A 27,650-nucleotide genomic window follows, 5' to 3' on the forward strand; every position below is an offset into this window, starting at 1 on the left:
GAGAGGGAAAATGTGTGTGTGTGTTTGTGTGCGTACGTATGCGAGACAGTGTGTGTGTACACTGCATGTGTTTTCACGTTGCCATGGCAGGTAACAACTTCCATCCCGTCACACGGCAATGGGGAATTTCAGTCTATAGGTTTTCATGTCTGTCTTCCTTACTAACAAACCTGCACTCTATTAGCATCTACCCTTACTGTGCAGACCTGGGTTCAAATACTATAAAAAATACTTTGAGAGTTGATTTCGAATAGTATTTGAACCCAGGTCTGGTTTGGTGTAGTGTCTTGGTGACAGTGTGGGGTTTATCTTGGAAACCCAGAACTAAAATCTTGCTTTTTGCATGAGATACTCGATTAGGTTCCGGGGGGAGATTATACAGTGCATTCGGAAAGTATTCAGACCCCTTGACTCTTTCCACATTTTGTTATGTTACAGCCTTATTCTAAAACTGACTAAAAACATTTTCCCCCTAATCAATACCCCATAATGACAAAGCAAAAACAGGTTTTTGGAAATGTTTGGGGGGAAAAAATGGAAATATGTTACATGCGTCTGTCCATGGGAGATAGCTTGAGTCAATAGTTTGAGTTATTTATACACTGTAGATCTTACTCATGTTCAAACCCCTTTTCGCACCACTGTGCTCATACTGCTCCCTGCTGCCCAAGTCAGTGTGAAGTTCCCTGATGTTGAAAGGAGACAATGGGTATTTCTCAATATGCATACTCCCGTGCTCCACTCTCTCATGCTCCGAGTGCATAGTGGGTATCGTAGGCAGGTAAACATGCCAAAATTAACACAGTATATATTTATTAAGGTATCAAGATAAAATATTGTAGTCAGGCAATATGAGATGTGAATTGGCAACATTTCATTCCGAAGTCAAGAGTATATTTTCTATTTTGCATTACATTTTGCGAGGTGGAGAGAGAGAGTGATAAGGGCAAGTGAGGGAAAAAGAGAGTGGGGAGAAGAGAGAAGAGAGAAACAGAGGTCAGACAGGTTTAATCAACACAGTGAAGTAGTGTAAAAGTAGAGTAAAGCAGTGCCCCACAGCAGTGCAGACACAACTAATCAATCAAATCAAAGCTTTATGAATGAGGATGGAATCACATACATTAACCAACAAAAGAGACGGGAATCACTGGAAACTGTTGTGATAGAAAGATGAGGAAAGATGAGGAAAATAGACTGATAAAGTATTGTAAGCATGGGCTGTGCCAGGGTGTCCTTTGTGACCCCAGTTCGATCTATTGCACGTGGGCATCCTCCTCGGGTGTCCAGTACTTTTTCAGGAATCCGTCATATAACCCGTCGGCGGGCGGCTTGGGGGACGCACCCACTTTGCGGGCGTACATGTCGTCCGGAACAGGGTCGGCGTACCCCACATCATCTTCTTCGTCTTCAGAATCGTCGTACATCTGTCAGAGGAGGCTGTCGGTGGAGAGGACAGCGTTGGTCCACCCTCACGGATGGTGGGGAGAGCATCGGTGTCATTGGCCCACTGCTGCTCGAGAGAGAGACCAGCCAATCGGAGTGGATAGGAAGTACACACAACCAATCACAGGCAGAACAAGGAGCATATGGTGTTTGGAACGTCCTTGAGTACATAGCATTCAATCTCCTCAGACACATGAGGAACAAAAAAAACGTTTAGTTGTGGTTTTCAAATAAATGATATCAAGTCACTTGTTCATCCGGCAGGCATAACAGAAGAAGTGCTCTCTTTCTCTCACTCTTTTGTCAGACAGGCATAACAAAAGCTCTCTCTCTCTTATTCTCTCTCTCTTTGGTCTGACCTGAGGCAGGTCACCGTCTGCTGCGGTGGGGTGTTCGTGTTCACTGTGACCATTGCCCAGGTCCCTCCTCTCACCACTGAAGCACTTCTCCCCCTCCTCCTAACCCCGCGGAATTCCCGGCCTCCACAGGGCTGATGGGTAGGGTGAAGTTGGCGGACGGGGGAGGGGCTGTGGAAGCGCCGGCTGGCCAGGCCATCCAGAACGAGGTCGGGGTCCGGCCGCTCGGGGTCCGACTCGTCGTCACTACCACTCTCGCACTTGTCCGCCCACTGCAGGGAATTCTGGGATATGCATCCGTTGTTGGTTGGAAGTGGGCCTGGTCTCATTGAGGTCAGTGTTCTGTGGTCAGTCGCAACAGGAGGATATGATGGATACAGTGCACATACAAAACCACAACCATGGGACAATCATACACAACCATGGGAGAACTAACCAGCAGACAGACAGTGGAGATGATAGGAGAGGAGGAGTGTGCAAGGACCACGTCTTACATACAGTATTCATTATCCAATGCAAAGCAGCTATTTTCTACACTGTGAAAGAAGACAAGCTGGCGTATAAAGCTAGCTTAGCTTGTGCTGCAATGATGTCGTAACGATCAAAGAAACTGGGTGGGATATTTTGGTTCGATACCATTTTGATTTAACAATTCACCTGAATTTGACTGAAATAAAATGGAATTGAGACCCATCCCTCTGGATGATTTAACCATTGAGAGATCTGAAAGGATTTGCTAGAGCAGCACCTGTGGACAAAGACTCGAGGCAGCTGATTTCTGGTGTATATGCTATAGATGTGTGTATGACTCTGCTACCTGGTGAAGGTGCCATCTTCCTCCGTGTACATGGGGCTGGCCCAGCTCCGGCGGCTGTCCTCGTGGCGCTCGGCCCGCTTCTTGCGAAGCGGCGCTGGCATGTAGGCCGCCGGCTTGTCCTTGGTGGGCAGAAACTGGTTGAACTGCGTGGTCGTTTTAGGTGCGATGACCAGCGAGCGGCGGTAGTGCAGCGAATCCTTGTTACTGTCCGCCGCCATCCTGAAGACTGAGTCCGTCTCCGCGTCACTCCCACAACCTGGGGAGAGGAGAGGTGGGGGGTGAGGAGATAGACAGAAGGAAAAGGGGTAGAATTGAGCAGCAAGGTGAAGGAAGAGGGGAGAGGAAGGACAGTGGAGATTAGAGGGGCAGGAAAGAGTAAGAGGGGAGAATGAGGGAGGGCTGTGAGAGAGGGGAGAGAAGAGGTGAAAGAGAGAATAGACGAGTGTAGACCGGAAAGGGAGGTGAGGGGAAGGGAAGGTGGGAGGAGGGAGGAGAAGGCAGTGGAGAGCGGAGAATGGAAGAGGGTAGAGTTGAGAGATCGGTCCAGTAAGAGAGACGAGGAGAGAAAAGGAAAAGGGGGGAGAGTTGAAGTCTACTTAGTGTTGTTTGTGATATGATTGTCAGGCAGATAAAATAAGGAATATGGTCAGCTCTATACTTAAAGGGATACTTTGGGATTTTGGCAATGAGGCCCTTTATCTACTTACCTAGAGTCAGATGAACTCATGCTAACATTAGTTAGCATTGGCTCGCAAAGCTTCCTATAAACTTCCTTCATACTGGACACAGAGACATAAAAACAATATCTACGAGTTCATCTGACTCTGAGGAAGTAGATAAAGGGCATTGCCAAAATCATTGCCTAAATCCCAAAGTATCCCTTTAACATTTCTCTGTACATTATATTCTGAACCTTTCACCTCACTGAACACACCCCAGTAGCGGGGGGGGGGGGGGGGGGGGGGGGGGGGCATTGGTTTGGGAACAGAGGCCTATTACCCCCTCATTTACAGGCTGGTGTGGAAGCCTCTGGAATGTCTCCTTGGCCTGTCTCTCACAGTGGGGGCCAAGTCTCTCTAATTACTGACCTGCTCTTTCCCAGGCCCTAAACACCACCAACACAACCGTCTCAAACCTGTTTGACTCAATTAAATATAACTAAAATGAAATAGAAGTAGAAAATAGGTGTTTGTGTAATATATTGTTCTCCTTACAGTGAGATTGATGAGCTGCAGAGAGAAAATACATTTAGTTGTAATGTATTTATCAAAAAGGGAAGTATGTGTTTCTTTTTATAAGTAATTTGCTCTCTTTAACCGATGCTACATGCTTTGTATCCAAAAACATTATTTGTTTTACAGTGAGACTAACACATTGTATTATGAAAATGTCAAACTTTAGTGTCGGTTGCGAGACTCTGAACCACTAAACTAGTGCACTCACTGTCAGGGACGGCCTGTTCAATAGGGCGATATGGGCGACGCACTGCCAAACGGGAAAAGGAAGGGATTTTTTTTCTAATCAATTATATCACGGCAACAGTAGTTATCAGTGTTGTAATCTGATCTGACTGCCACTAAATGTCAAATCAGGCTAAAGTCGTGCTTCAAATGGCCCCGCCCGTTTTTGGGCGATTTCAGTCAGGTTGAAAATCGCCCAGAAGTCTCTCATAGCCTGTCATGTAAAATCTATTTTTTTCAAATTTCAAAGCTTTCAATACATTCTCTATGGGTGTCTGTGGGCTTGCACTTACGCGCTTTCGTCATACGTGACGTAACCATGAACGTAACTAAGCAAATAGCGGCTAGCAGCGTCTCTGTTGCGACCTGCAGTGTGGCGTTATTTTATGTTTTTAATTTGTACACTTAGTGGCGTTATTTTATGTTTTTAATTTGTACACTTAGTTTACAAACATTCTGCCAACCATGGATTTCCAGTGGTGGGTTTTGGACTGATCTTGTTGATCGTGTACATACCCGCTACGAACGGACTAAATAATGAAAACGTTGCTGGCAGCGGAATCCAATACAGCTGGGAGACTTGGCTGGATGACAGAGTCCCGGACAGAGAAGTGGAGCCGGCCGGCTTCACCCTGGTCGGAGCGGACCTCGATCTGACAGTCACAGGGAAAATCGATCCTGGTAAGAGAGCGACTCTGTACCCCCGAGCCCCGACATTGAACTGCTTTCTGTGTCACTGCGACCTTACTATCTGCCCCGTGAGTTCCCCCAATTGTTTGTTACCGTTGTGTACTGTTGATAATCACAAGTTTACTGGAGAACTGAGACCAAGTAGAGACTTTGGACAGGGTGGATATGGTATAATAAAGGCAGTTTATTCAGAGGTAAAGATATCTGGAATCGCGTGCACGGACTCGTTCGTCAAACTCTTAGGGAGCTATCTGAAGAGAGCCCCGAAAACATTGTGTGCTGACATTTTATACAATAAATGATGTAGGTTGAATCTAGTAGTTCTGATCTTCTGATTGGTCCTGATGAGTTGGGCGAGGTCCCCTCCACTGTTGCATTGGCTCTGAGTCGGGTTCTCTGTCTTCAAATGTTCAGCCTAAAGAGAGGGGATTTTTGTGTGTGTGTGTGTGTGTGTTTAACAGTGATGATGTGTGTGTGTGTGTGTGTTATCAGTGATGATGTGTGTGTGTGTGTGTGTGTGTGTGTGTCCTCAGAGCAAGAACTCGTGAGTTGGAAGAACTGAGAGACCTATGGCGTGGGTGTTGTCCTTGGCCACCTGCTGACAAGGCTGACAAGATAGGACTCTTTTGTCCATTGTTATAGGATAGGAACAGCATTGATTGAAAACAAACGCCCAACACAAAATGGGTCATGCACAAGATTTTAGTCAGACCAAGCTATAACATTATATATTTACTACGACAGTACATTCAACCAAAAGCTAATATAACAAAGGCATCAGAGATTATTTATAATCTGTCACAGAAACTGGAATCCATCTCCCCAGATCAGTCAATAAATGCTTCTGGTATTGACTTATATGCTGCCCCTGTCTTCATGTTGTTGCTGGACATATCTTTTTTAAAATGTGTGTAGGTCACCTAAATCATCAGAAAAATTGCCCCTCCTGAGAATTTTTTCAGGAGCCGCCACTGCTCACTGTCAAATGTCACGATCTGGTATCAGTAAAATCAACATGCTCAGTGTGAACTTCACAGATTATCTCAGATAGTCCTAAATAAACAAATAAATACCCGCCCTTCAAATACCATCACGTTAACACAATCACTACCACTCAAGATCTCAGACTAAGATATAGAGGCTAAAGGAATACTGCTAAGCGCCTAAAACATAGCATAAAAAGTAAAACCAAAACACACAACTCAAGTCCTGTCCGACTGGGGTGCATGATAATTGAGATTGATGTGTGTGTGTGTGTGTGGCCGTATTGAACTATTCTTGTGTGGACCAGAAGTCCCCACAAGAATAGTAAACAAACAAAATTTGACCAACTGGGGTCAAATGCTATTTCTAGGGGGTTTAGGGTTAAGGTTAGAATTACTGTTAGAATTACGTTAAGGGTTAGGGTTAGGAGCTAGGGTTAGTTTTAGGGTTAGGAGCTAGGGTTAGGTTTAGGGTTAGGTTTTTGGGTTAAGGTTAATGTTAGGGTTAGGGTTAGGGTAAGCGTACAGGTTAGGGTTAGTGGTTAGGGAAAACAGGATTTTGAATGGGACTGAATTATGTGTCCCCACAAGGTTAGCTGGACAAGACTGTGCATGTGTGTGCGTATGTGCATGCGTGTGTATAGAAACATAACAAAGTAGAACCAAACACACACAACTCGGGTCCTGTCCAATTGAGATTGACGTGTGTGTGTCAGTCTGTCTGTGAGTGTGTGTGTGTGTAGTTGAGATTGACCTGTGTGTGTGTGTGTGTGTGTGTGTGTGTGTGTTTGTCCATACCCTCACTGCTGCCTTTGAGTGTGTTGTCAGAGGATCTGCTGTGTGGTCTAGAAGCCAGAGAGTCCAAGCTATCCAAAGAGTCTCTCCTGTGTCCTCCTCCTCTCAGTATAGGTAATATATCCTCTCTCCCCGCTCACTCACTGTACCAGCTGTCTCCGAAACCACTGTCTCTTTCTCTAAATCTGCTGCTACTGCTGCTGGCTCATTGGCCGGACGACTCCTCAAGTTCCTGCAATACACACACACAAACACAATCGTGAGCACACAGTCTGAAAGACAGAGTGATGTGTCTTTTTGTCATTTAGCTCCTTAGGGTTATCCTCCCCGGGTACATGTCCCCACTTGTCCTTGTTTAACTATCCTTGTGAGGACTTCTGGTAAAACCCCCCCCAAAAAAACACACGGAGGCACCCACGTGCACACTTACACCCGTGACACAAACACACTTGTGGAGTTCGTGTTAGTTTCTTAACCTCTTCCCCAGACCAGAGAATGCATTGAATATTGTTATGTAATTCATCCCAAGTCACAAGATTTCCCTAAATTACTGTACACACAAACACACGCAGCCATCTCCCCCCACACACACTTCTGATGACCGCAACTCTGACCCCTAACTGTTTTCCAGTCTGTCATGCAAGCACAGTCCAGTAAGCCATGCTTTGTATCATGATGACGACAATGATAGCTAATTTACCCCCAACATCGGACACCCCCTAACTTCTAACACTCTCTAGCGGTTGGAGGACTAAATCACCTCGAGCTCAACATTTAAATGGACTGGAAAATAACGGTAAGTTTTGCGACTAAAGACACCCTTCTAGCTAGCTGACCACCGATTTTCAGTGCAATTTATGTAAGTTAAGTTCGTTTTTGAGAGTTTTCAAAAAAGTTATATATGTACACATTTTGTGGGACACGCTGCATATTGTAAAATTCGACTGCGCGACAGACCACACATCAACTCTTTACCTCTGAGATATAGCTAACGGATTTTCTAATATTGCTAGCTTAGTTGCTAAATGTTGATAGAACTGCTAAGACAGCAAAAAGGAAAGAAATTGTAAGCGTTAGATAATACATATCACGAAAACAGCTGAATGTTGTCAAGCTTTACCGTATCAAAATTGGAGTCCTCTGATGGGGGCGTTTTGCACAATCTGCCAAAAATGTATTTGGAACTTTGAACCATGAACTTTTTGACACCTATCACTGTTGGCTATGTTTCATCTTACAACAGCTACATAGAGGCAGTATTTAGTAAAATGTTACAATGTATGCATCAATATTAAACTAATTGGGACACTAATTTTCATTACAGATAACATCAAACAAAAAACGTGGGTAAACTTTCAGTTATTGTGAACACTCATCACCTTTCAATGCCTTAGCTTTGAAATGTAAATGTTTATACATATTCAGATTGAGTTATCTTTCTAAAATGTGTATAGTATGCCAAGTTATTTAGCTACATGTATTTACCACCACAGCATGGAGAAAGTCAAGAGGAAGTAGTGGAGTGAGGTGGACATGTTCCATGCCATTGAGGACTGCGGGGCAGGGATGGCTATCCGCCAGGCTGCCAAGGTTTGGCATCTTTTGTTTTTAGGAAATTACCATGTGTATGTGAATTTTATCTGCTAGTAACAGTTATATTTTCTTATCTACCAAGGTGCATGGTGTACCTCGGCAGATCCTGAGCGGCTGGGTGACCCATGGTTGTCGCAGTGGACCACCCACATTGCTTGCACCAGAGGATGAAAATTATCTGGTGCAGTACTGTATCTACTGCGGCAGCCATGGGTTCCCCTTCACCAGACAGAGGCTGATGAAATACGCCAACAAAATATGCAGGTATTTGGTGTTCTATGTGTTTATGTATGTGGATTGCTGGACTGACTGTTCTCAATGTGTGTGATATAAATGTGGATGTGTACGGTGATGCCAAAACAAGCATTTTCATCCTGGATATACAATTATATATTCTATTCTATTGTAGGTTTCGGTACCCAGGGGAAACAATCCCACCACCGGGGAAGAGGTGGTGGGAAATGTTCAGGAGGAGGCACAAGAACCTGAGTATGAGGAGGCCGGACACCCTGGACAGGGGGAGAGCTGAGTGTGCCACACGTCCGACAATGGACACCTTCTTCACTTCTTATGAGAAGCACTTGGAGGAGAGTGGGTTGAGGGAGAAACCCAGACAAATCTATAACTGTGATGAGTCTGGGTTTCATAGCGACCAGAGCAGGCACAAAGTGCTGGCTCCCCGTCGCGCAAAACACGTGTACCAGCAAGCTCCGGGGACCAAGGAGCACATCACAGTGCTGGCCTGCTTCAATGTAGCTGGGGAGGACGTCCCCCCATTTATCATCTACCCCAAGTGTTTCCCCGGTGGCCACTACACACTGGGAGGCCCCCCCCCAAGCCTTGTATGGATGGTTAGGAAGTGGTTTCAGCACTTCATTAAGCATGCAGTGAAGGAGTGCCCTCTCCTTCTCCTCTTCGATGGGCACAGGAGCCACATGGACCCGGAGGTGCTCGCGGCGGCACTAAGGGAAGGGGTTATACTTCTTTGTCTTCCACCACACTGCACCCATGTCCTGCAGCTGCTGGACGTGGCATACTTTGGCCCTTTAAAGGCTGAGTTCTCCAAGGTAGCTGGAGAACATAGCCATTTTGACCACTCCTACATGGTAAACAAATCAGAATTTGCCAGAGTATTCTGCTACCCATACCAGCGCTGCAAGGACATGCGTTATGTGGTGGAAGGGTTTAAGAAGTGTGGCCTCTTCCCTTTTGACCCTTCAGCCATTGAAGGGTCCCGTTTAGTGCCGTCTCAGTCCCTACCGGGTCCCACCACCGCCTCTCCTGGAACCAGCAGCACTGTGCCGTCCATCAGCACCTCCTCCCCAGTGACCACAGGAGGACCCTCAGCCCCTGCTCCAGTCCCAGCCCTAGCTCTAGAAGAGCACCCCCTAATAGAGGGGGGGCTGATAGCGAAGGACCTTGGGCACATCCTTACTGTCCTGAAGTGTCGGCTAGACCGATACAGAAGACTCCATGTGGTCGCCACATGCCTCACCGGGGAGGAATACACGCGCCAGTGGCAGGAGAGGGGTGAGAAGGAGAGGGCCGAGGCAGAGGAGAAAGAGCGTCGGGCAGCCCTCAGAACACAGAGGGCACAGGAGAGGGCTGCCATGGATGAGACCATTGACACCATCGCCTCTGCTGGACCCCTGCTGGAACCCATCCTGACAGCTGCATCACCACTGCCAGTGCCCTCAGTGTGCAACACCTGTAGGAGCCGCCGGAGTCCCCAGCTGCAGAAGAAGGCCACGTGCCTACTCTCCCGGCCACACCATCGTCGGCCCCTCAACCCCACCGTTACAAACACCAGCTCCTCCAAGCCATCGGCGGCGGTTTTGTCCACCACCACCACAATGCACACCACCCCGCATGTCTGCCACCACCAACACGGCCTCCTCTGGACCAACTGCCTCCTCCGTCTCCCCTGGTCACACCACCATAGCAGCCTCGTCTGGTGTCCCTGCCCCCTGCAATTTGAATACAGCCACCTCCACAGGTAAACACATGTTACGAAAAAATGACTGTTATCTGTTTTATAAAACAGCAATGTAAATAAAATAAAATCTCTCTTTACATATCTACAGTCCATAGCACCAGCCCTCAAGTCACCTCCACCTCCTCCAAAACTTCTGCAGCTTCCTCCAGAGATATTGATGTAAAAAAGTTGAAAAGTTTTTTCCTGAAAGGGGGTTTTCTATCACTACTTTTTCTCAAACTGCAGCACAGAAAAGGAAGAAAAAAGCTCCACCACTCTCAGGTACTTCATAATCTGTTTATCTCTCTCTCAGTTGTATCAATTACTATTGTTGTTGAAGAACTTCTACATTTTGCAAAACCATGTTAATCAATTTGATTATTATTTTATTTTTTATAAAAGAAGACACCACCTGCTGTGCTCGCTGCGGGGAGCGTGATCTGCCTGCAAGCTCCCCTCAGGAGTGTAGATCTGAGGTGCCATGGGTGTGCTGTCAATTCTGCCAGCACTGGTTCCACTGCAGGTGTGTGCAGTGGGATCCAGAGGTAGCGGTGGAGCTGGATTTTTATTGTGATTTTTGTGACAATATAGGGATGGAGGTCGAGATTTAATTGTTTGTTTTGTTTGTGTCCATATGAAATTATTTATTTGTACAAAAAAATAAGTCTTAAATATATATATTCAACCCATCTTGTGTATTTCTTCCTTTACTTTCCAAGTGCATCTCTGCAACACAAACTCCAACAGTGTTTTCATTGTTTATGTCAATGCACATTACTGAAATTAAAGTTTTATTTGATGTAAATTATTCATACTCATTTATATTTTAGTATTAAACTGGTATCTACTTTCTCAAAACATAAGATTAATCTGTAACACAAATTATGAGACATTATTTGGTTAAAACACTGAATATGTTGGTGAAGAACCATTTTTTAAGAGTCCACAGGAGGGCCCAGTGGGCTACGCAATGAAAAGTTGACAGGCAAGTCATTTTTTTTACCGTAAGGCTAGCCAACTATTCAGCTATCTAGTAAACACTTCGGATACGAGGTTGGCGTCTCTTTTTTGAACAAAATGAAATGGATATATCTTCTAATTGAACAAAATAGTAAGTTGGCCTATAACTGGGGACCGTATGCCGATAATACGGGATGTATTTTTTGCTAAACCGCTTATCAAAAAGCTGATAATAGTAGTATTTCCACTGAAATGTCAAACATGCTAATTGCTAACCTGTTAGCTAACATTTTTACGACACCAATAATCACAAAACATTGATGGTTGATCACAAGGTACCACTGTTGAAGGTAATATATTTCTTAAACGCTGTTGAATATGCCGATAGTACGGGGTTCCACGCTAACTTTTTACAGTCTAAAGGGCTTAGCGTAAGAACACAAACATGGCCTGCCCAGCTAACAAAAAACGTTCCCACAACTTTAGAGAACCTTTCCTTAAGAGTCTCATTAGGTAATTAACTAATGTTTCATTGGAATGTTCCCGTGATGTGCATGGAATGTTTCCAAGAGACCATTCCCTTAATGTCAAATAGAACTTACCCAGAACGTGGTTACCATGCTCTAGACACTTTTCATGGGAACGTTGCAAGAACATTAATGTGTCCAGTTTTCTGTAGGTTAGGAAAATATTCCATCAACGTTCCATCAAACATACACAGGACATGGTTGCCATGTTCTCACAATATTAGATATTAACGTTCTAGACACGTTTCATGAGAACATTGCAAGAACATTACTGTGTCCAGTTTTCTGAGGGTTAGGAGAACATTCCATCAACGTCCCACCAAACAAACACAAAACATGGTTGCCATGTTCTCCAAATGTAAGATATTAATGTTCTAGACACGTTTCATGGGAATAACATTTCTGTGTATCAGTTGTCAGGACTTCGCCTGATGGTCCCAAAGAAACGTTCTCCAAAAAAAGTAGTTTCATTACACATCACGCCATGTTACTTTTGCCAAGCCCATCAAGGCCCTAATAGGTGAACCACTGATCCATTCACAGCTCTTTTTGTCTGTTGGCAAGGTTAGGGATACTCACACACATACACAGTGCTTTTACCATAGTGTTTTCAACTTACATATTTGACACACTTTGACATGCAGTGCCTTCAGAAAGTATTCACACACCTTTCCACTGAGGGGTCATATTAGTGTGTAGCCCAAACTGTTCGGACGCTACAGACAGAAGTTGGCAGATCGGCTGTACCGACTTCAGACGAGTCCCAAGATGCTTGTGGTGCGGATGTGCGACATCAGTCGATGCGGTGGATTGAGACGCATCCAATGCAACAAAACAAACATCTCTAGCTTAAACTGATTGATTTTTATGGGGATTTCTTTATTATGTTAATTCGATTTTTGTGGGGGACCAGACATCGACTCTAGGGTTACCAATTAGCTACCCGGACTATCTGCATTGACCCTTTTTGCACAAAAGTTTTTGACTCATCACATACGCTGCTGCTACTGTTTATTATCTGTCATTTTAATTATTCACTGTGTGTACAAAACATTAGGAACAACTGCTCTTTCCATGACAGACTGACCAGGTGAAAGCTACGATCCCTTATTGATTGTCACGATCGTCTTGTAGCGAAGTAGACCAAGGCGCCAGTGTGTGAAACAAACATGACTTTAATGAGTAAAAGTATACAAAACAAAACACGACTCGTGAAGTCCACGGTGACACTGACCGATAAGGAACAAAAACCCACAAACCCAAAGTGAAACACAGACAGTTAAATATGGCTCCCAATCAGAGACAACCAGCCGACAGCTGACACTCGTTGCCTCTGATTGGGAGTCACACAGGCAAACATAGAAATAACCAACCTAGAACACCCAAACAAAGAAACAGAACACATAGAATGAACACACCCTGGCTCAACATATAGAGTCCCAGAGCCAGGGTGTGACAGTACCCCCCCCTAAAGGCGCGGACTGCGACCGCGCCTAAATACGAGCAAAACAGGGGAGGGCTGGGTGGGCATACCTCCTCGGCGGCGGTTCTGGCTCCGGCCTTGCCCACCACCCTCCAACAAACCCCCCATAGCGCCCCTGGTCCGGTCTGGCCCCGCTGGCTGGAGCTGGACTGGACGTAGCAGGGGCGGTAGGCTTCAGCTCCTTAGTGGAGCAGTTGAGCGGTACCTGAATTGGCACCGATGACCCAGGCACGGGTTGTGCCGGACTGACGACTCGCACCCTAGGCTTGGTGCGTGGAGCAGCGACGGGCCTTACCAGGCTGACGACTCGTACCCCGGGCTTGGTGCGAGTAGCAGGAACGGGCTGAACCAGGCTGACGACTCGCACCCCTGGCTTGGTGCGAGTGGCAGGAACGGGCTGGACCAGGCTGACGACTCGCACCCCTGGCTTGGTGCGAGTGGCAGGAACGGGCTGGACCAGGCTGACGACGCACACCGTAGGCTTGGTGCGTGGAGCAGGGACAGGCCGGGCTGGGCTGGCGACGCACACCGTAGGCTTGGTGCGTGGAGCAGGGACAGGCCGGGCTGGGCTGTCGACGCACACCGTAAGCTTGGTGCGTGGAGCAGGGACAGGCCGGACAGGGCTGGCGACGCACACCGTAGGCTTGGTGCGTGGAGCAGGGACAGGCCGGACAGGGCTGGCGACGCACACCGTAGGCTTGGTGCGTGGAGCAGGGACAGGCCGGGCAGGGCTGGCGACGCACACCGTAGGCTTGGTGCGTGGAGCAGGGACAGGCCGGACAGGGCTGGCGACGCACACCGTAGGCTTGGTGCGTGGAGCAGGAACAGGCCGGACTGGGCTGGCGACGCACACCGTAGGCTTGGTGCGTGGAGCAGGGACAGGCCGGGCAGGGCTGGCGACGCACACCGTAGGCTTGGTGCGTGGAGCAGGAACAGGCCGGGCAGGGCTGGCGACGCACACCGTAGGCTTGGTGCGTGGAGCAGGGACAGGCCGGGCTGGGCTGGCGACGCACACCGTAGGCTTGGTGCGTGGAGCAGGAACAGGCCGGACCGTACTGGGAACACACACCACTGGCCTTAAACGGGGATCAGGAACGGGCCGGACCGGACTGGCAATACACCTCAGTACCTCTCGCCGTGCCTCTACAAATTCCTTCCCCCTTCTCACCAATGGCTCCCGTAACCTGGTGGCCCTCTGAACTCGCCCCTTGTCTGCCTCCGTCAGCCCCGTCGTCCATGCCGTGTGCCCCCCCCTAAAAATGTCTTGGGGTTGCCTCTCGCCTGTCCGACGTTGACCCGTTTGGCGCCGCTGCTCCTCTCCTGCCTGGGTCTCCCCCTTTATCGCCTTCCGGTACCGGACGGCCTCCTCCTCGGTAATCTGCCCCCAACCGAGGAGGACATCCACCAGCGTCACCTCCTGCGTGTGTTCCTGGACACGCTGCTTGGTCGTTGTTTGGTGGGTTTTTCTGTCACGATCGTCTTGTAGCGAAGTAGACCAAGGCGCAGCGTGTGAAACAAACATGACTTTAATGAGTAAAAGTATACAAAACAAAACACGACTCGTGAAGTCCACGGTGACACTGACCGATAAGGAACAAAAACCCACAAACCCAAAGTGAAACACAGACAGTTAAATATGGCTCCCAATCAGAGACAACCAGCCGACAGCTGACACTCGTTGCCTCTGATTGGGAGTCACACAGGCAAACATAGAAATAACCAACCTAGAACACCCAAACAAAGAAACAGAACACATAGAATGAACACACCCTGGCTCAACATATAGAGTCCCAGAGCCAGGGTGTGACATTGATGTTACTTGTTAAATCCACTTCAAATCAGTGAAGGGGAGGAGACAGGTTAAATAATGATTTTTAAGCCTTAAGACAACTGAGACATGGACTGTGTATGTGTGCCAGTCAGAAGGTGAATGGAAAAGATTTAAGTGCATTTGAACTGGGTATGGTAGGAGGTGCCAGGCACACCGGTTTGAATGTGCCAAGAATTGCAACGCTGCTGGGTTTTTCACACACAACAGTTTCCCATGTGTATCAAGAATGGTCCACCACCCAAAGGACATCCAGCCAGTACACTTTTTCTGTAGCCATGAAGTACTGTGCGCCTCACATAGTCTGTTCTTGACTTGGGGATTGTGAAGAGACCTTTGGTGGCATGTCTTGTGGGGTATGCATGGGTGTCCGAGCTGTGTGCTAGTAGTTCAAACAGAGACCTCGGTGCATTCAGCATGTCAACACTTCTTACAAAAACAAGTAGTGATGAAGTCAATCTCCCCTCCACTTTGAGCCATGAGATATTTACAAGCATATTATTAATGTTAGCTCTCCGTGTGCATTTAAGGGCCAGCCGTGCTGCCCTGTTCTGAGCCAATTGTAATTTTCAGAGGTCCCTCTTTGTGGCTCCTGACCACACGACTGAACAGTAGTCCAGGTGCGACAAAACTAGGGCTTGTAGGAACTACCTTGTTGATAGTGTTGTTAAAAAGGCAGAGCTGCGCTTTATTATGGATTGACTTCCCCCCATCTTTGCTACTGTTATATCAACATATTTTGACCATAATAGTTTACAATCCAGGGTTACTCCAAGCAGTTTAGTCACATCAACTTACTGAATTTCCACATTATTTATTACAAGATTTAGTTGAGGTTTAGGAATTAGTGAATGATTTGTCCCAAATACAATACTTTTAGTTTCTGAAATATTTAGGATTAACTTATTCCTTGCCACCCATTCTGAAACGAACTGCAGCTATTTGTTAAGTGTTGTAGTGATTTCACTCGCTATATTAGATGACATGTATAGTGTTGAGTCATCCGCATACATAGACACACTGGCTTTACTCAAAGCCAGTGGCATGTCATTATTAAAGATTGAAAAATGTAAGAGGCCTAGACAGCTGCCCTGGGGAATTCCTGATTCTACTTGGATTATGTTGGAGAGGCTTACATTATAGAACACACTCTGTGTTCTGTTAGACAGGTAACTCTTTTTCCACAAAATTGCAATATAACACATATGTTTTTCCATCAGCAGAATATGATCGATAATGTCAAAAGCCACACCGAAGTCTAACAAAACAGCTCCCACCATCTTTTTATCATCAATTTCTCTCAGCCAATCATCAGTCATTTGTGTAAGTGCCGTGCTTGTTGACGGTCCTTCCCTATAAGTGTGCTGAAAGTCTGTTTGTCCATTTGTTTACAGTAAAATAGCATTTATCTCGTCAAACACAATTTTTTCCAAAAGTTTACAAAGGATTGGTAAACAGGCTGATTGGTCAGCTATTTGAGCCAGTAAAGGGGTTTTACTATTCTTGGGTAGCGTACATTTTTTTTTCTTTCCTCCAGGCCTGAGGGCTCACACTTTCTAGTAGGCTTAGATTGAAGATATGGCAAATAGGAGTTGCAATATCATCCGCTTGTCACGCCCTGGCTCTGGGGACTCTTATATGTTGAGCCAGGGTGTTAGTTTCTTTGTTGTGTTTTCTATGTTCATATTCTAGTTCGTGTATTTCTATGTTGGCCGGGGTGGTTCCCAATCAGAGTCAGCTGTGGCTTGTTGTCTCTGATTGGGAACCATACTTAGGCAGCCTGTTTGTGCACTTGTCTTTTGTGGGATCTTGTTCCGTGTAGGTTTGTGTTTATGACCGAGGACTTCACGTTTCGTTTTGTTGTTTTGTTGTATTGTTTAAAGTACTAATTAAAAGATGTACGCATATCACGCTGCGCCTTGGTCCGCTCATTACGACGATCGTGACACCGCTATTATCCTCAGTAATTTTCCATCCAAGTTGTCAGACCCCGGTGGCTTGTCATTGTTGACAGACAAAAAAAAATTCACCTCTTCCACACTCACTTAACGGAATTCAAAAATACAATGCTTGTCTTTCATAATTTGATCAGTTACACTTGGATGTGTAGTGTCAGCATTTGTTGCTGGCATGTCATGCCTAAGTTAGCTAATCTTGCCAATTAAAAAAATAATTTAAGTAATTGGCAATATCAGTGGGTTTTGTGATGAATGCGCCATCTGATTCAATGAATGATGGAGCTGAGTTTGCCTTTTTGCCCAAAATTTCATTTAAGGTGCTCCAAAGCTTTTTACTATTATTCTTTATATCATTTATCTTTGTTTCATAGTATAGTTTCTTCTTCTTTTATTCAGTTTAGTCACATGATTTCTAAATTTGCCGTACGTTTGCCATCCAGTTGTGCAGCCCGACTTATTTGCCATTCCTTTTGCCTCATCCCTCTCAACCATACCATTTTTCAATTCCTCATCAATCCAAGGGGATTTAACAGTTTTTACAGTAATGTTCTTAATGGGTGCATGCTTATTAGTAACTGGAATAAGAAATTTCATAAATATGTCAACTGCAGCATCTGGATGCTCCTCATTACACACCACAGACAAACAAATATTATTTAAATCATAGGAATCACTACAAAACTTATTGTATGACCTCTTATACACTATATTAGGCCCAGCCTTTGGAAATGTGGTTTTCCAAGATATGGCTACTATATTTTGATCACTACATCCGATGGATTTGGATACTGCTATATAGCACATGTCTGGCGCAAACCCAACACCTCTCATCACCCCGAGAACACCATCCCCACAGTGAAGCAGGGGGTGGCAGAATCATGCCTTGGGGATGTTTTTCATTGGCAGGGACTAGGAAACTGGTCAGAATTGAAGGAATGATGGATGGCGCTAAATACAAGGAAATTCTTGAGGGAAACCTGTTTCAGTCTTCCAGAGATTTGAGACTGGGACGGAGGTTCACCTTCCAGCAGGACAATGACCCTAAGTGGTATACAGAAGATGGCATTTTACCAAATAGGGCTAAGTCCATATTATGGCAAGAACAGCTCAAATAAGCAAAACGAAACGACAGTCCATCATTACTTTAAGACATGAAGGTCAGTCAATACGGAAAATGTCATTAACTTTTAAAGTTTCTTCAAGTGCATTCGCAAAACCATGAAGCGCTATGATGAAACTGGGTCTCATGAGGACCGCCACAGGAATGGAAGACCCAGAATTACCTCTGCTGCAGAGGATAAGTTCATTAGAGTTACCAGCCTCAGAAATTGCAGCCCAAATAAATGCTTCACAGAGTTCAAGTAACAGACACATCTCAACATCAACTGTTCAGAGGAGACTGTGTGAATCAGGCCTTCATGGTCGAATTGCTGCAAAGAAACCACTACTAAAGGACATCAATAAGAAGAAGAGACTACCTTGGGCCAAGAAACACGAGCAATGGACATTAGAGTGGTGGAAATATGTCCTTTGGTCTAGAGTCAAAATTTGAGATTTTTGGTTCCAACCACTATGAGACACGGTGTGGGTGAACGGATTATCTCTGCATGTGTATTTCCCACCGTAAAACATGGAGGAGGAGGTGTTATGGTGTGGGGGTGCTTTGCTGGTGACACTGTCTGTGAATTATTTAGAATTCAAGGCACACTTAACCAGTATGGCTACCACAGCATTCTGCAGCGATACGCCATCGCATCTGGTTTGGGCTTAGTGGGACTATCATTTGTTTTTCAACAGGACAATGACCCAACACACATCCAAGCTGTGTAAGGGCTATTTTACCAAGAAGGAGAACGATGGAGTGCTGCATCAGATGACCTGGCCTCCACAATCCCCCGACCTCAACCAAATTGAGATGGATTGGGATGAGTCGAACAGCAGATTGAAGGAAAAGCAGCCAACAAGTGCTCAGCATATGTGGGAACTCCTTCAAGACCGTTGGAAAATAATTCCAGGTGAAGCTGGTTGAGAGAATACCAAGAGTGTGCAAAGCTGTCATCAAGGCAAAGGGTAGCTATTTGAAGAATCTCAAATATAAAATATATTTTGATTTATTTAACACTTTTTCGGTTACTACATGATTCTATATGTGTTATTTCATAGTTTTGATGTCTTCACTATTATTCTACAATGTAGAAAATAGTAAAAATAAAGAAAAACCCTTGAATGAGTAGGTGTTCTAAAACTTTTGACCGGTAGTGTATATATACAGTTGAAGTTGGAAGTTTATATACACTTAGGTTGGAGTCATTAAAACTTTTTTTTCAACCACTCCACAAATTTCTTGTTAACAAACTATAGTTTTGGCAAGTTGGTTAGAACATCTACTTTGTGCGTGACACAAGTAATTTCTCCAACAATTGTTTCCAGACAGATTATTTCACTTATAATTCACTGTATCACAATTCCAGTGGGTCAGAAGTTGTGCCTTTAAACATCTTCGTAAATTCCAGAAAATTATGTCATGGCTTTAGAAGCTTCTGATAGGCTAATTGACATAATTTGGAGATGTACCTGTGGATATATTTCAAGGCCTACCTTCAAATTCAGTGCCTCTTTGCTTGACATCATGGGAAAATCAAAAGAAATCAGCCAAGACCTTAGAAAAAAGTTGTAGACCTCCACAGGTCTGGTTCATCCTTGGGAGCAATTTCCAAACACCTGAAGGTAACACGTTCATCTGTACAAACAATAGTACGCAAGTATAAACACCATGGGACCACACAGTCGTCATACCGCTCAGGAAGGAGATGCTTTCTGTCTCCAAGATATGAACGTACTTTGCTGTGAAAAGTGCAAATCAATCCCAGAACAACAGCAAAGGACCTTTTGAAGATGCTGGAGAAAACAGGTACAAAAGTTTCTATATCCACAGTAAAAGTCCTATATTGACATTACCTGAAAGGCCACTCAGCAAAGAAGAAGCCACTACTCCAAAACCGGCATAAAAAAGCCAGAGTACGGTTTGCAACTGCACATGGGGACAAAGATCGTACTTTTTGGAGAAATGTCCTCTGGTCTGATGAAACAAAAATAGAACTGTTTGGCCATAATGATCATTATGTTTGGAGAAAAAAAGGGGGTTGCTTGCAAGCCGAAGAACACCATCCCAACCGTGAAGCACGGGAGTGGCAGCATCATGCTGTGGGAATGTTTAGCTGCAGGAGGGACTAGTGCACTTCACAAAATAGATGGCATCATGAGGAAGGAAAATTATGTGGATATATTGAAGCAACATCTCAAGACATCAGTCAGGAAGTTAAAGCTTGGTCGCAAATGGGTCTTCCAAATGGACAATGACCCCAAGCATACAGTGAGGGAAAAAGTATTTGATCCCCTGCTGATTTTGTACGTTTGTCCACTGACAAAGACATGATCTGTCTATAATTTTAATGGTAGGTGCATTTGAACAGTGAGAGACAGAATAACAACAAAAAAATCCAGAAAAACGCATGTCAAAAATGTTATAAATTGATTTGCATTTGAATGAGGGAAATAAGTATTTGACCACTCTGCAAAACATGACTTAGTACTTGGTGGCAAAACCCTTGTTGGCAATCACAGAGGTCAGACGTTTCTTGTAGTTGGCCACCAGGTTTGCACACATCTCAGGAGGGATTTTGTCCCACTCCTCTTTGCAGATCTTCTCCAAGTCATTAAGGTTTCAAGGCTGACGTTTGGCAACTCGAACCTTCAGCTCCTTCCACAGATATTCTATGGGATTAAGGTCTGGAGACTGGCTAGGCCACTCCAGGACCTTAATGTGCTTCTTTATGAGCCACTCCTTTGTTGCCTTGGCCGTGTGTTTTGGGTCATTGTCAAGCTGGAATACCCATCCACGACCCATTTTCAATGCCCTGGCTGAGGGAAGGAGGTTCTCACCCAAGATTTGACGGTACATGGCCCCGTCCATCGTCCCTTTGATGCGGTGAAGTTGTCCTGTCCCCTTAGCAGAAAAACACCCCCAAAGCATAATGTTTCCACCTCCATGTTTGACGTTGGGGATGGTGTTCTTGGGGTCATAGGCAGCATTCCGCCTCCTCCAAATACGGCGAGTTGAGTTGATGCCAAAGAGCTCGATTTTGGTCTCATCTGACCACAACACTTTCACCCAGTTCTCCTCTGAATCATTCAGATGTTCATTGGCAAACTTCAGACGGGCCTGTATATGTGCTTTCTTGAGCAGGGGGACCTTGCGGGCGCTGCAGGATTTCAGTCCTTCACGGCGTAGTGTGTTACCAATTGTTTTCTTGGTGACTATGGTCCCAGCTGCCTTGAGATCATTGTCAAGACCCTCCCATGTAGTTCTGGGCTGATTCCTCACCGTTCTCATGATCATTGCAACTCCACGAGGTGAGATCTTGCATGGAGCCCCAGGCCAAGGGAGATTGACAGTTATTTTGTGTTTCTTCCATTTGCGAATAATCGCACCAACTGTTGTCACCTTCTCACCAAGCTGCTTGTCGATGGTGTTGTAGCCCATTCCAGGCTTGTGTAGGTCTACGATCTTGTCCCTGACATCCTTGGAGAGCTCTTTGGTCTTGGCCATGGTGGAAAGTTTGGAATCTGATTGATTGATTGCTTCTGTGGACAGGTGTCTTTTATATAGGTAACAAACTGAGATTAGGAGCTGTGCCTTTAAGAGTGTGCTCCTAATCTCAGCTCGTTACCTGTATAAAAGAATCTTTCTGATTGAGAGGGGGTCAAATTCTTATTTCCCTCATTAAAATGCAAATCAATTCATAACATTTTTGACATGCGTTTTTCTGGAATTTGTTGTTGTTATTCTGTCTCTCACTGTTCAAATAAACCTACCATTAAAATTGATCATTTCTTTGTCAGTAGGCAAACGTACAAAATCAGCAGGGGATCAAATACTTTTTTCCCTCACTGTAACTAAGTTTAACCATCTAAGATGTTCCAAATAAATTACCTCCAACTCAGGGCTCATGCTATGCATTTGGTTTGCTAGTTTGCTAGCTAAGAGGCTTGCAAGATAAAGCTTCTTGGTTACAGCAGAGACAATCAATCCCTTCCTGGATCAGGATCCCTGAAATACACTACATGACCAAAAGTATGTGGACACCTGCTCAAACATCTCATTCCAAAATAATGGGCATTAATATGGAGTTGGTCCCCCTTTTACTGCTATAACAGCCTCCACTCTTCTGGGAAGGCTATCCACTAGATGTTGGAACATTGCTGCGGGGACGTACTTCCATTCAGCCACAAGAGCATTTGTGAGGTCGGGCACTGATGTTGGGCGATTAGGCCTGGCTCGCAGTCGGCATTCCAATTCATCCCAAAGGTGTTCAATGGAGTTGAGGTCAGGGCTCTGTGCAGGCCAGTCAAGTTCTTACACACCGATTTTGTCAAACCATTTCTGTATGGACCCTCGCTTTGTGCACGGGGGCATTGTCATGAAACAGGAAAGGGCCTTCCCAAAACTGTTGCCACAAATTTGGAATCACAGAATCGTCTAGAATGTCATTGTATGCTGTAGCGTTAAGATTTCCCTTCTCTGGAACTAAGGGGCCTAGCCCGAACCATGAAAAACAGCCCCAGACCATTATTCCTCCTCCGCCAAACTTTAAAGTCAGCACTATGCATTCAGGCAGGTAGTGTTCTCCTGGCATCAGCCAAACCCAGATTTGTCTGTCAGACTGCCAGATGGTGAAGTGTGATTCATCACTCCAGAGAACACGTTTCATTTACATTTACATTTTACATTTTAGTCATTTAGCAGACGCTCTTATCCAGAGCGACTTACAGTTAGTGAGTGCATACATTATTAATTTTTTTCATACTGGCCCCCCGTGTGAATCGAACCCACAACCCTGGCATTGCAAACGCCATGCTCTACCAACTGAGCTACATCCCTGCCGGCCATTCCCTACCCTGGACGACGCTGGGCCAATTGTGCGCCGCCCCATGGGTCTCCTGGTCGCGGCCGGCTACGACAGAGCCTGGATTGAGCCACTGCTCCAGAGTCCAATGGCGGCGAGGTTTACACAACTCCAGCCGACGCTTGGCATTGCACACAGTGATCTTAGGCTGGTGTGCGGCTGCTCAGCCATGGAAACCCATTTCATGAAGCTCCCGACGAATAGTTATTGTGCTGACGTTGCATCCAGAGAAAGTTTGGAACTCTATAGTGAGTGTTGCAACCGAGGACAGACGATTTTTACGCGCTGCGCGCTTCAGCACTCGTCGGTCCCGTACTGTGAACTTGTGTGGCCTACCACTTCGTGGCTGAGCCGTTGTTGCTCCTAGACATTTCCACTTCACAATAACAGCACTTACAGTTGACCGGAGCAGCTCTAGCAGGGCAGAAATTTGACTAACTGACTTGCTGGAAAGGTGGCATCCTATGACAGTGCCACGTTGAAAGTCACTGAGCTCTTCAGTAAGGCCATTCCACTGGCAATGTTTGTCTATGGCTGTGTGCTCAATTTTATACACCTGTCAGCAACGTGTCTGGCTGAAACAGCCGAATCCACTCATTTGAAGGGGTCTCCACATACTTTTGCATATATAGTGTAGTTGTACAACTTTATGGGCTGGGGTGTCTTCCCGTGCAATTTATTTGTTTGTTAGCGCTGTTTAGCATTTAGCTAGCGACCGCTATGGGAATTCGCAAATACTTTGTTAGATTTTTTGTTGTTGTTACGTTTGGAAAGAAATAGCGCCCCCTTGTGTGCAATACCCAGGGCCGGCTCTAGCTTTTTGGGGGCCCTAAGCAAGACTTGGTGGGGGGGGGGGGGGGGGGCCCACCAAGTGGACAATTTCTTTTGTGGCCCCCCTCTTGACATTAGAGAGAAAAATCTATGTTTTAAAGTTAACTTCCTGCAGTTCTACTCATTTTGCCATGGTTCGAAGAGACAATTTTTGCAATGACTTATGCCATGTTATTGATATCTGAGTGAGCGTGACTAACAAAATCAATGGGTGAACCCTGGATGTCAGGGCCCCTGGGCACGTTCCCTTTGTGCCCGGTTGGTATTCGGCCATGATTACTACCAGTTTAGATAACTGGCTAGACTATCATTACCAATCAAAAAATTGTTATCTGACATGGCTAATTGAGTGACTGTCAGTGACTGACAAAACAAGAGAAAAACTGCTAATGCACAACCACATTTCAAACTTGCACCTTGTGTATTCTACTATTCTAACTCTCAACAGTAAGTAGAGACCCCGACTGAGTTTTTAATTTTTTTGGTCGAGGCCACATAGTGGCCGGGGGCCCTAAGTGACTTCTTATGGTGCTTATGCCTGGAGCCGACCCTGAGTATACCCCAGTGTGGTACAGAAACGGTATGAACATCTGGAGGTATGAACACACACACGTTCATGTACACACACTAAACACAGTCCATGTCTCAATTGTCTCATAGATTAAAAATCCTTCTTTAACCTGTCTCCTCCCCTTCATCTACACTGATCGAAGTGGATTTAACAAGTGACATCAATAAGGGATCATAGCTTTCACCTGGATTCACCTGGTCAGTCTGTCATGGAAATAACAGGTGTTCTTTATGTTTTGTACACTCAGTGTACAGTAACACACAGTCTGTGTCCCCAATGGCACCATATTCCCTATATAATGCTTTATGGGCCCTGGTCAAAAGTAGTGTACTATACAGTATAGGGAATAGGTTGCCATTTGGGACGCACACATAGATTCTCAGACAGTCAGAGATACAGTCAAAACATTCCACTGATGCCTTTCCAGAAGTATTTTCATATTTTTTGGTACTGGGGTACACTGACCCCCAAACGTCAATAAATCACCCTAGTAGCGCAGTGTCTCGTCGGGTAGCTTTGCTTTTGGTAACCAAACAAAGCACATTCTAACCTTCTTGACTTCCTGAACCTACACTCTCCCTTCAATCACTCTCCATATGTCACCTGTTAAGAGGACAGTAGTATATCATGTGGGAACAATTGGGCTGTGAAGTACCGTGATAACCACAGCAACAGAGGGAGCTATACAACCCTTCTCTCCGTGCTCCGCATTCCTCCCGTCATACAACTGTAATACAATAGTCACACCACACTGAGCACTGTGTGTGGTGTCCTATGGGCTTTGCTTTTACCCAGCATGCAATGGGGGCGGTACGGCTGGAAGTACCTGCTGAGAATGCTGGGGGTGACGACTGTCGTACTGTCCATCAAACTAGTCGGCTACTGCTTCGGTTTAGCATGAGAAGTGACAACAACCAAACATTTAGGTATGAGAATGGTTCAATTCAGATCAAATTTAAATTATAGGGGCTGTTTATCCAAATATATATATATATATATATATATATATATATATATATATATATATATATATATATATATATATATATATATATATATATAAATATATATATTTCCCCTTTATTTGGAATATGAAAGTATAATTAAGTCTGATCTACACGACTTAAGACCACTGGCAAACTTAGATTTCTGGGTGATCGATCTCTTTAAATGCCACCGATGGGATTGACGATGACAATCTAGCTACTGAAGTCAGCATTTGTCAACATCACCACAGCCGGATCGCCGCTGTCAAGGACCTGTGTCATTTCACATGCAGGCGATCCCGACACACTGGTGAACCAATGTGAAAGGGGATTCTGGCCAAACTACCACAGGCCTGGTTACCTAATGCTAATTTACGAGCAGTGGTAATGGATGTATGCCTTGTTAGGGGAACACAGGATTTAAAAAAGTATAACATTTAGACAAGGTGTAAGGGATCGGGGGTTGGCTGGGTCTAGACAGAGTCTGACACTTCCCCGATCTACAGAGAGGGGGAGTCATCAGACTCGATCTGGTTCACCTGAGTTCTGAGCACACCTGTCAGTAATTAGTGTAGGATTTAAGGTGTGCTCAGAAGTTCAGTCGGTGCGAGGTATTGTTCCATTGTGACTTGCTAAGCGTTTTGTTCCGAGAGAGAGAGAGAGTTTGTTGTTTTTGATTACCCGTGTATCCGACCTGTGCCTTGTTGTTTGACTCCCCGAATTGCTTAATCCTCTACTTGTCTACCCCAGTGATTACCGTTCTCTGATCCTGTGCCTGTGACCTCGACTACGACTAAGCCCGCTCCTTTGGTACCTCTGCCTGTCTATGCCTGGCCCGGTTTTGACCACAGCCCGCCCGACCACGATTAAGCTATTCCCTTGTCTGTACTCTAATAAAGCATCGCTATTCTGCGATTGGATCTTACCACTCTGTCCGAGTATTCATTACAGAATACCTCGCCATTACCATGGATCCAGCGGAATTACAGAGGCGATGGGAGATACAGGAGAAACGCATGGATGAACTCCTACAGCTACTCAACGCTGGTGCAGCGGAAGGCACCACCCCGAGTACGGTCAGTCCTCGTCATGCACCTCAGATTTCTATACCGACAAGGTACGACGGGGAACCTGGCAAATGTCAGGGGTTTCTACTCCAGACGTCCCTGTATATGTCATATAATCGTACTATGTTTTCCGATGACCGTAGCATGATTTCTCTGCTAACGGGAAGAGCACTGGATTGGGCTACTGCGCTTTGGGCAGCTGAGGTCCCCGAGCTGAATGCGGAAGTTCAGTTCAAGAGACTGTTTCAAGAGGTGTTCGACCACCCAGTATCTGGGCGTAGTGTGGGAGACCAACTATGCGAACTTCAGCAGGGCCGTCGCACAGTAGCCGACTACGCTGTAGAGTTCCGTACTATAGCAGCCGGTAGCGGATGGAGCGAGACTGCTTTGCTCACAGTTTTCCGAAGAGGGCTGCGCAAGGACGTACAGACTGAGTTGGCTTGTCGAGGAGATATCACTGCGCTACATGAGTTTATCAAAATAGCCATTTCTATTGATAATCTTATAGTGCAACACAAGACATCCACAGTTCGGGAGCCCTCGATCACTGGTCCTATGCAATCGACAGAGCGGAGGAGAGAATCTGAGGAGGAACCTATGCAACTGGGACGGTCACCTCTACAAGGGTCGGTGAGACAACAACGTCGGCAAGACGGACTATGCCTGTATTGTGGTCAGTCGGGTCATTTCGTTCGTCAATGTCCGGTACGACCTAACCATACCCCAGGATATCGCCTCGGAACTGCCAAACCGGTGAGTGAGACTCCCGTTTTGAACATTACATCTAAACAAATGTATGTACCTGTTACCTTATCTGTCGGAGAGAAAGTGCGCAGGTTGGAAGGACTTATTGATTCCGGAGCGGCGGCCAGCTTTCTGGATATGGGTCTTGCTGAGGAGTTGGGAGTTCAACTTATCCCAATTCAACCTCCCCTGCGAGTCAACGCGCTAGACGGTGAGCCCATGGGCACTGGGTTCATTACGCACCGTACCGGGGAAAGCAAGTATATTGACAAGGCACTTCAGCAAGGGGCCATTCGCCCATCTACGTCTCCAGCGGCATCCAGTTTTTTCTTTGTTAAGAAAAAGGATGGCGGACTGCGTCCTTGTATAGACTATCGAGGTTTGAACGATATCACCATTAAAAATCGTTACCCCCTTCCTTTGATTCCAGCAGCCCTCGAGCAGGTGGGGCAGGCCTCCATCTACAGTAAACTGGACCTCAGGAGTGCGTACAATCTGGTGCGCATTAGAGAGGGGGATGAATGGAAGACCGCCTTCATCACCCATCGAGGACATTATGAATATTGTGTCATGCCCTATGGACTTACTAACGCGCCCTCGGTGTTCCAGGCGTTCAT

At 45.7% G+C, this 27,650-nt stretch overlaps 1 protein-coding gene across 5 annotated transcripts in view; it reads right to left on the bottom strand.

Annotated features, from left to right (window-relative positions):
* Nucleotides 1-27,650, bottom strand: part of lmo7a (LIM domain 7a) — a 110,623-nt gene that overhangs the window by 50,366 nt on the left and 32,607 nt on the right. For 3 of the 5 annotated variants that reach the window (XM_084161117.1, XM_084161116.1, XM_084161114.1), the window contains exons 2-3: nt 6,548-6,776; nt 2,617-2,872 (exon numbers count right to left, since the gene is read on the bottom strand). In XM_084161117.1, coding sequence (XP_084017243.1) covers nt 2,617-2,834 — 218 coding nt within the window. In that variant the 5' untranslated portion in view covers nt 2,835-2,872; nt 6,548-6,776. Of the gene's footprint in view, nt 1-2,616; nt 3,016-6,547; nt 6,777-27,650 lie in introns of all 5 variants that reach the window. The other 2 variants (XM_084161118.1, XM_084161115.1) reach the window with 1 other exon arrangement.

This window comes from Coregonus lavaretus (genome assembly GCF_964263955.1).
Source record: "Coregonus lavaretus genome assembly, chromosome: 5".
NCBI lineage: Eukaryota > Metazoa > Chordata > Actinopteri > Salmoniformes > Salmonidae > Coregonus > Coregonus lavaretus.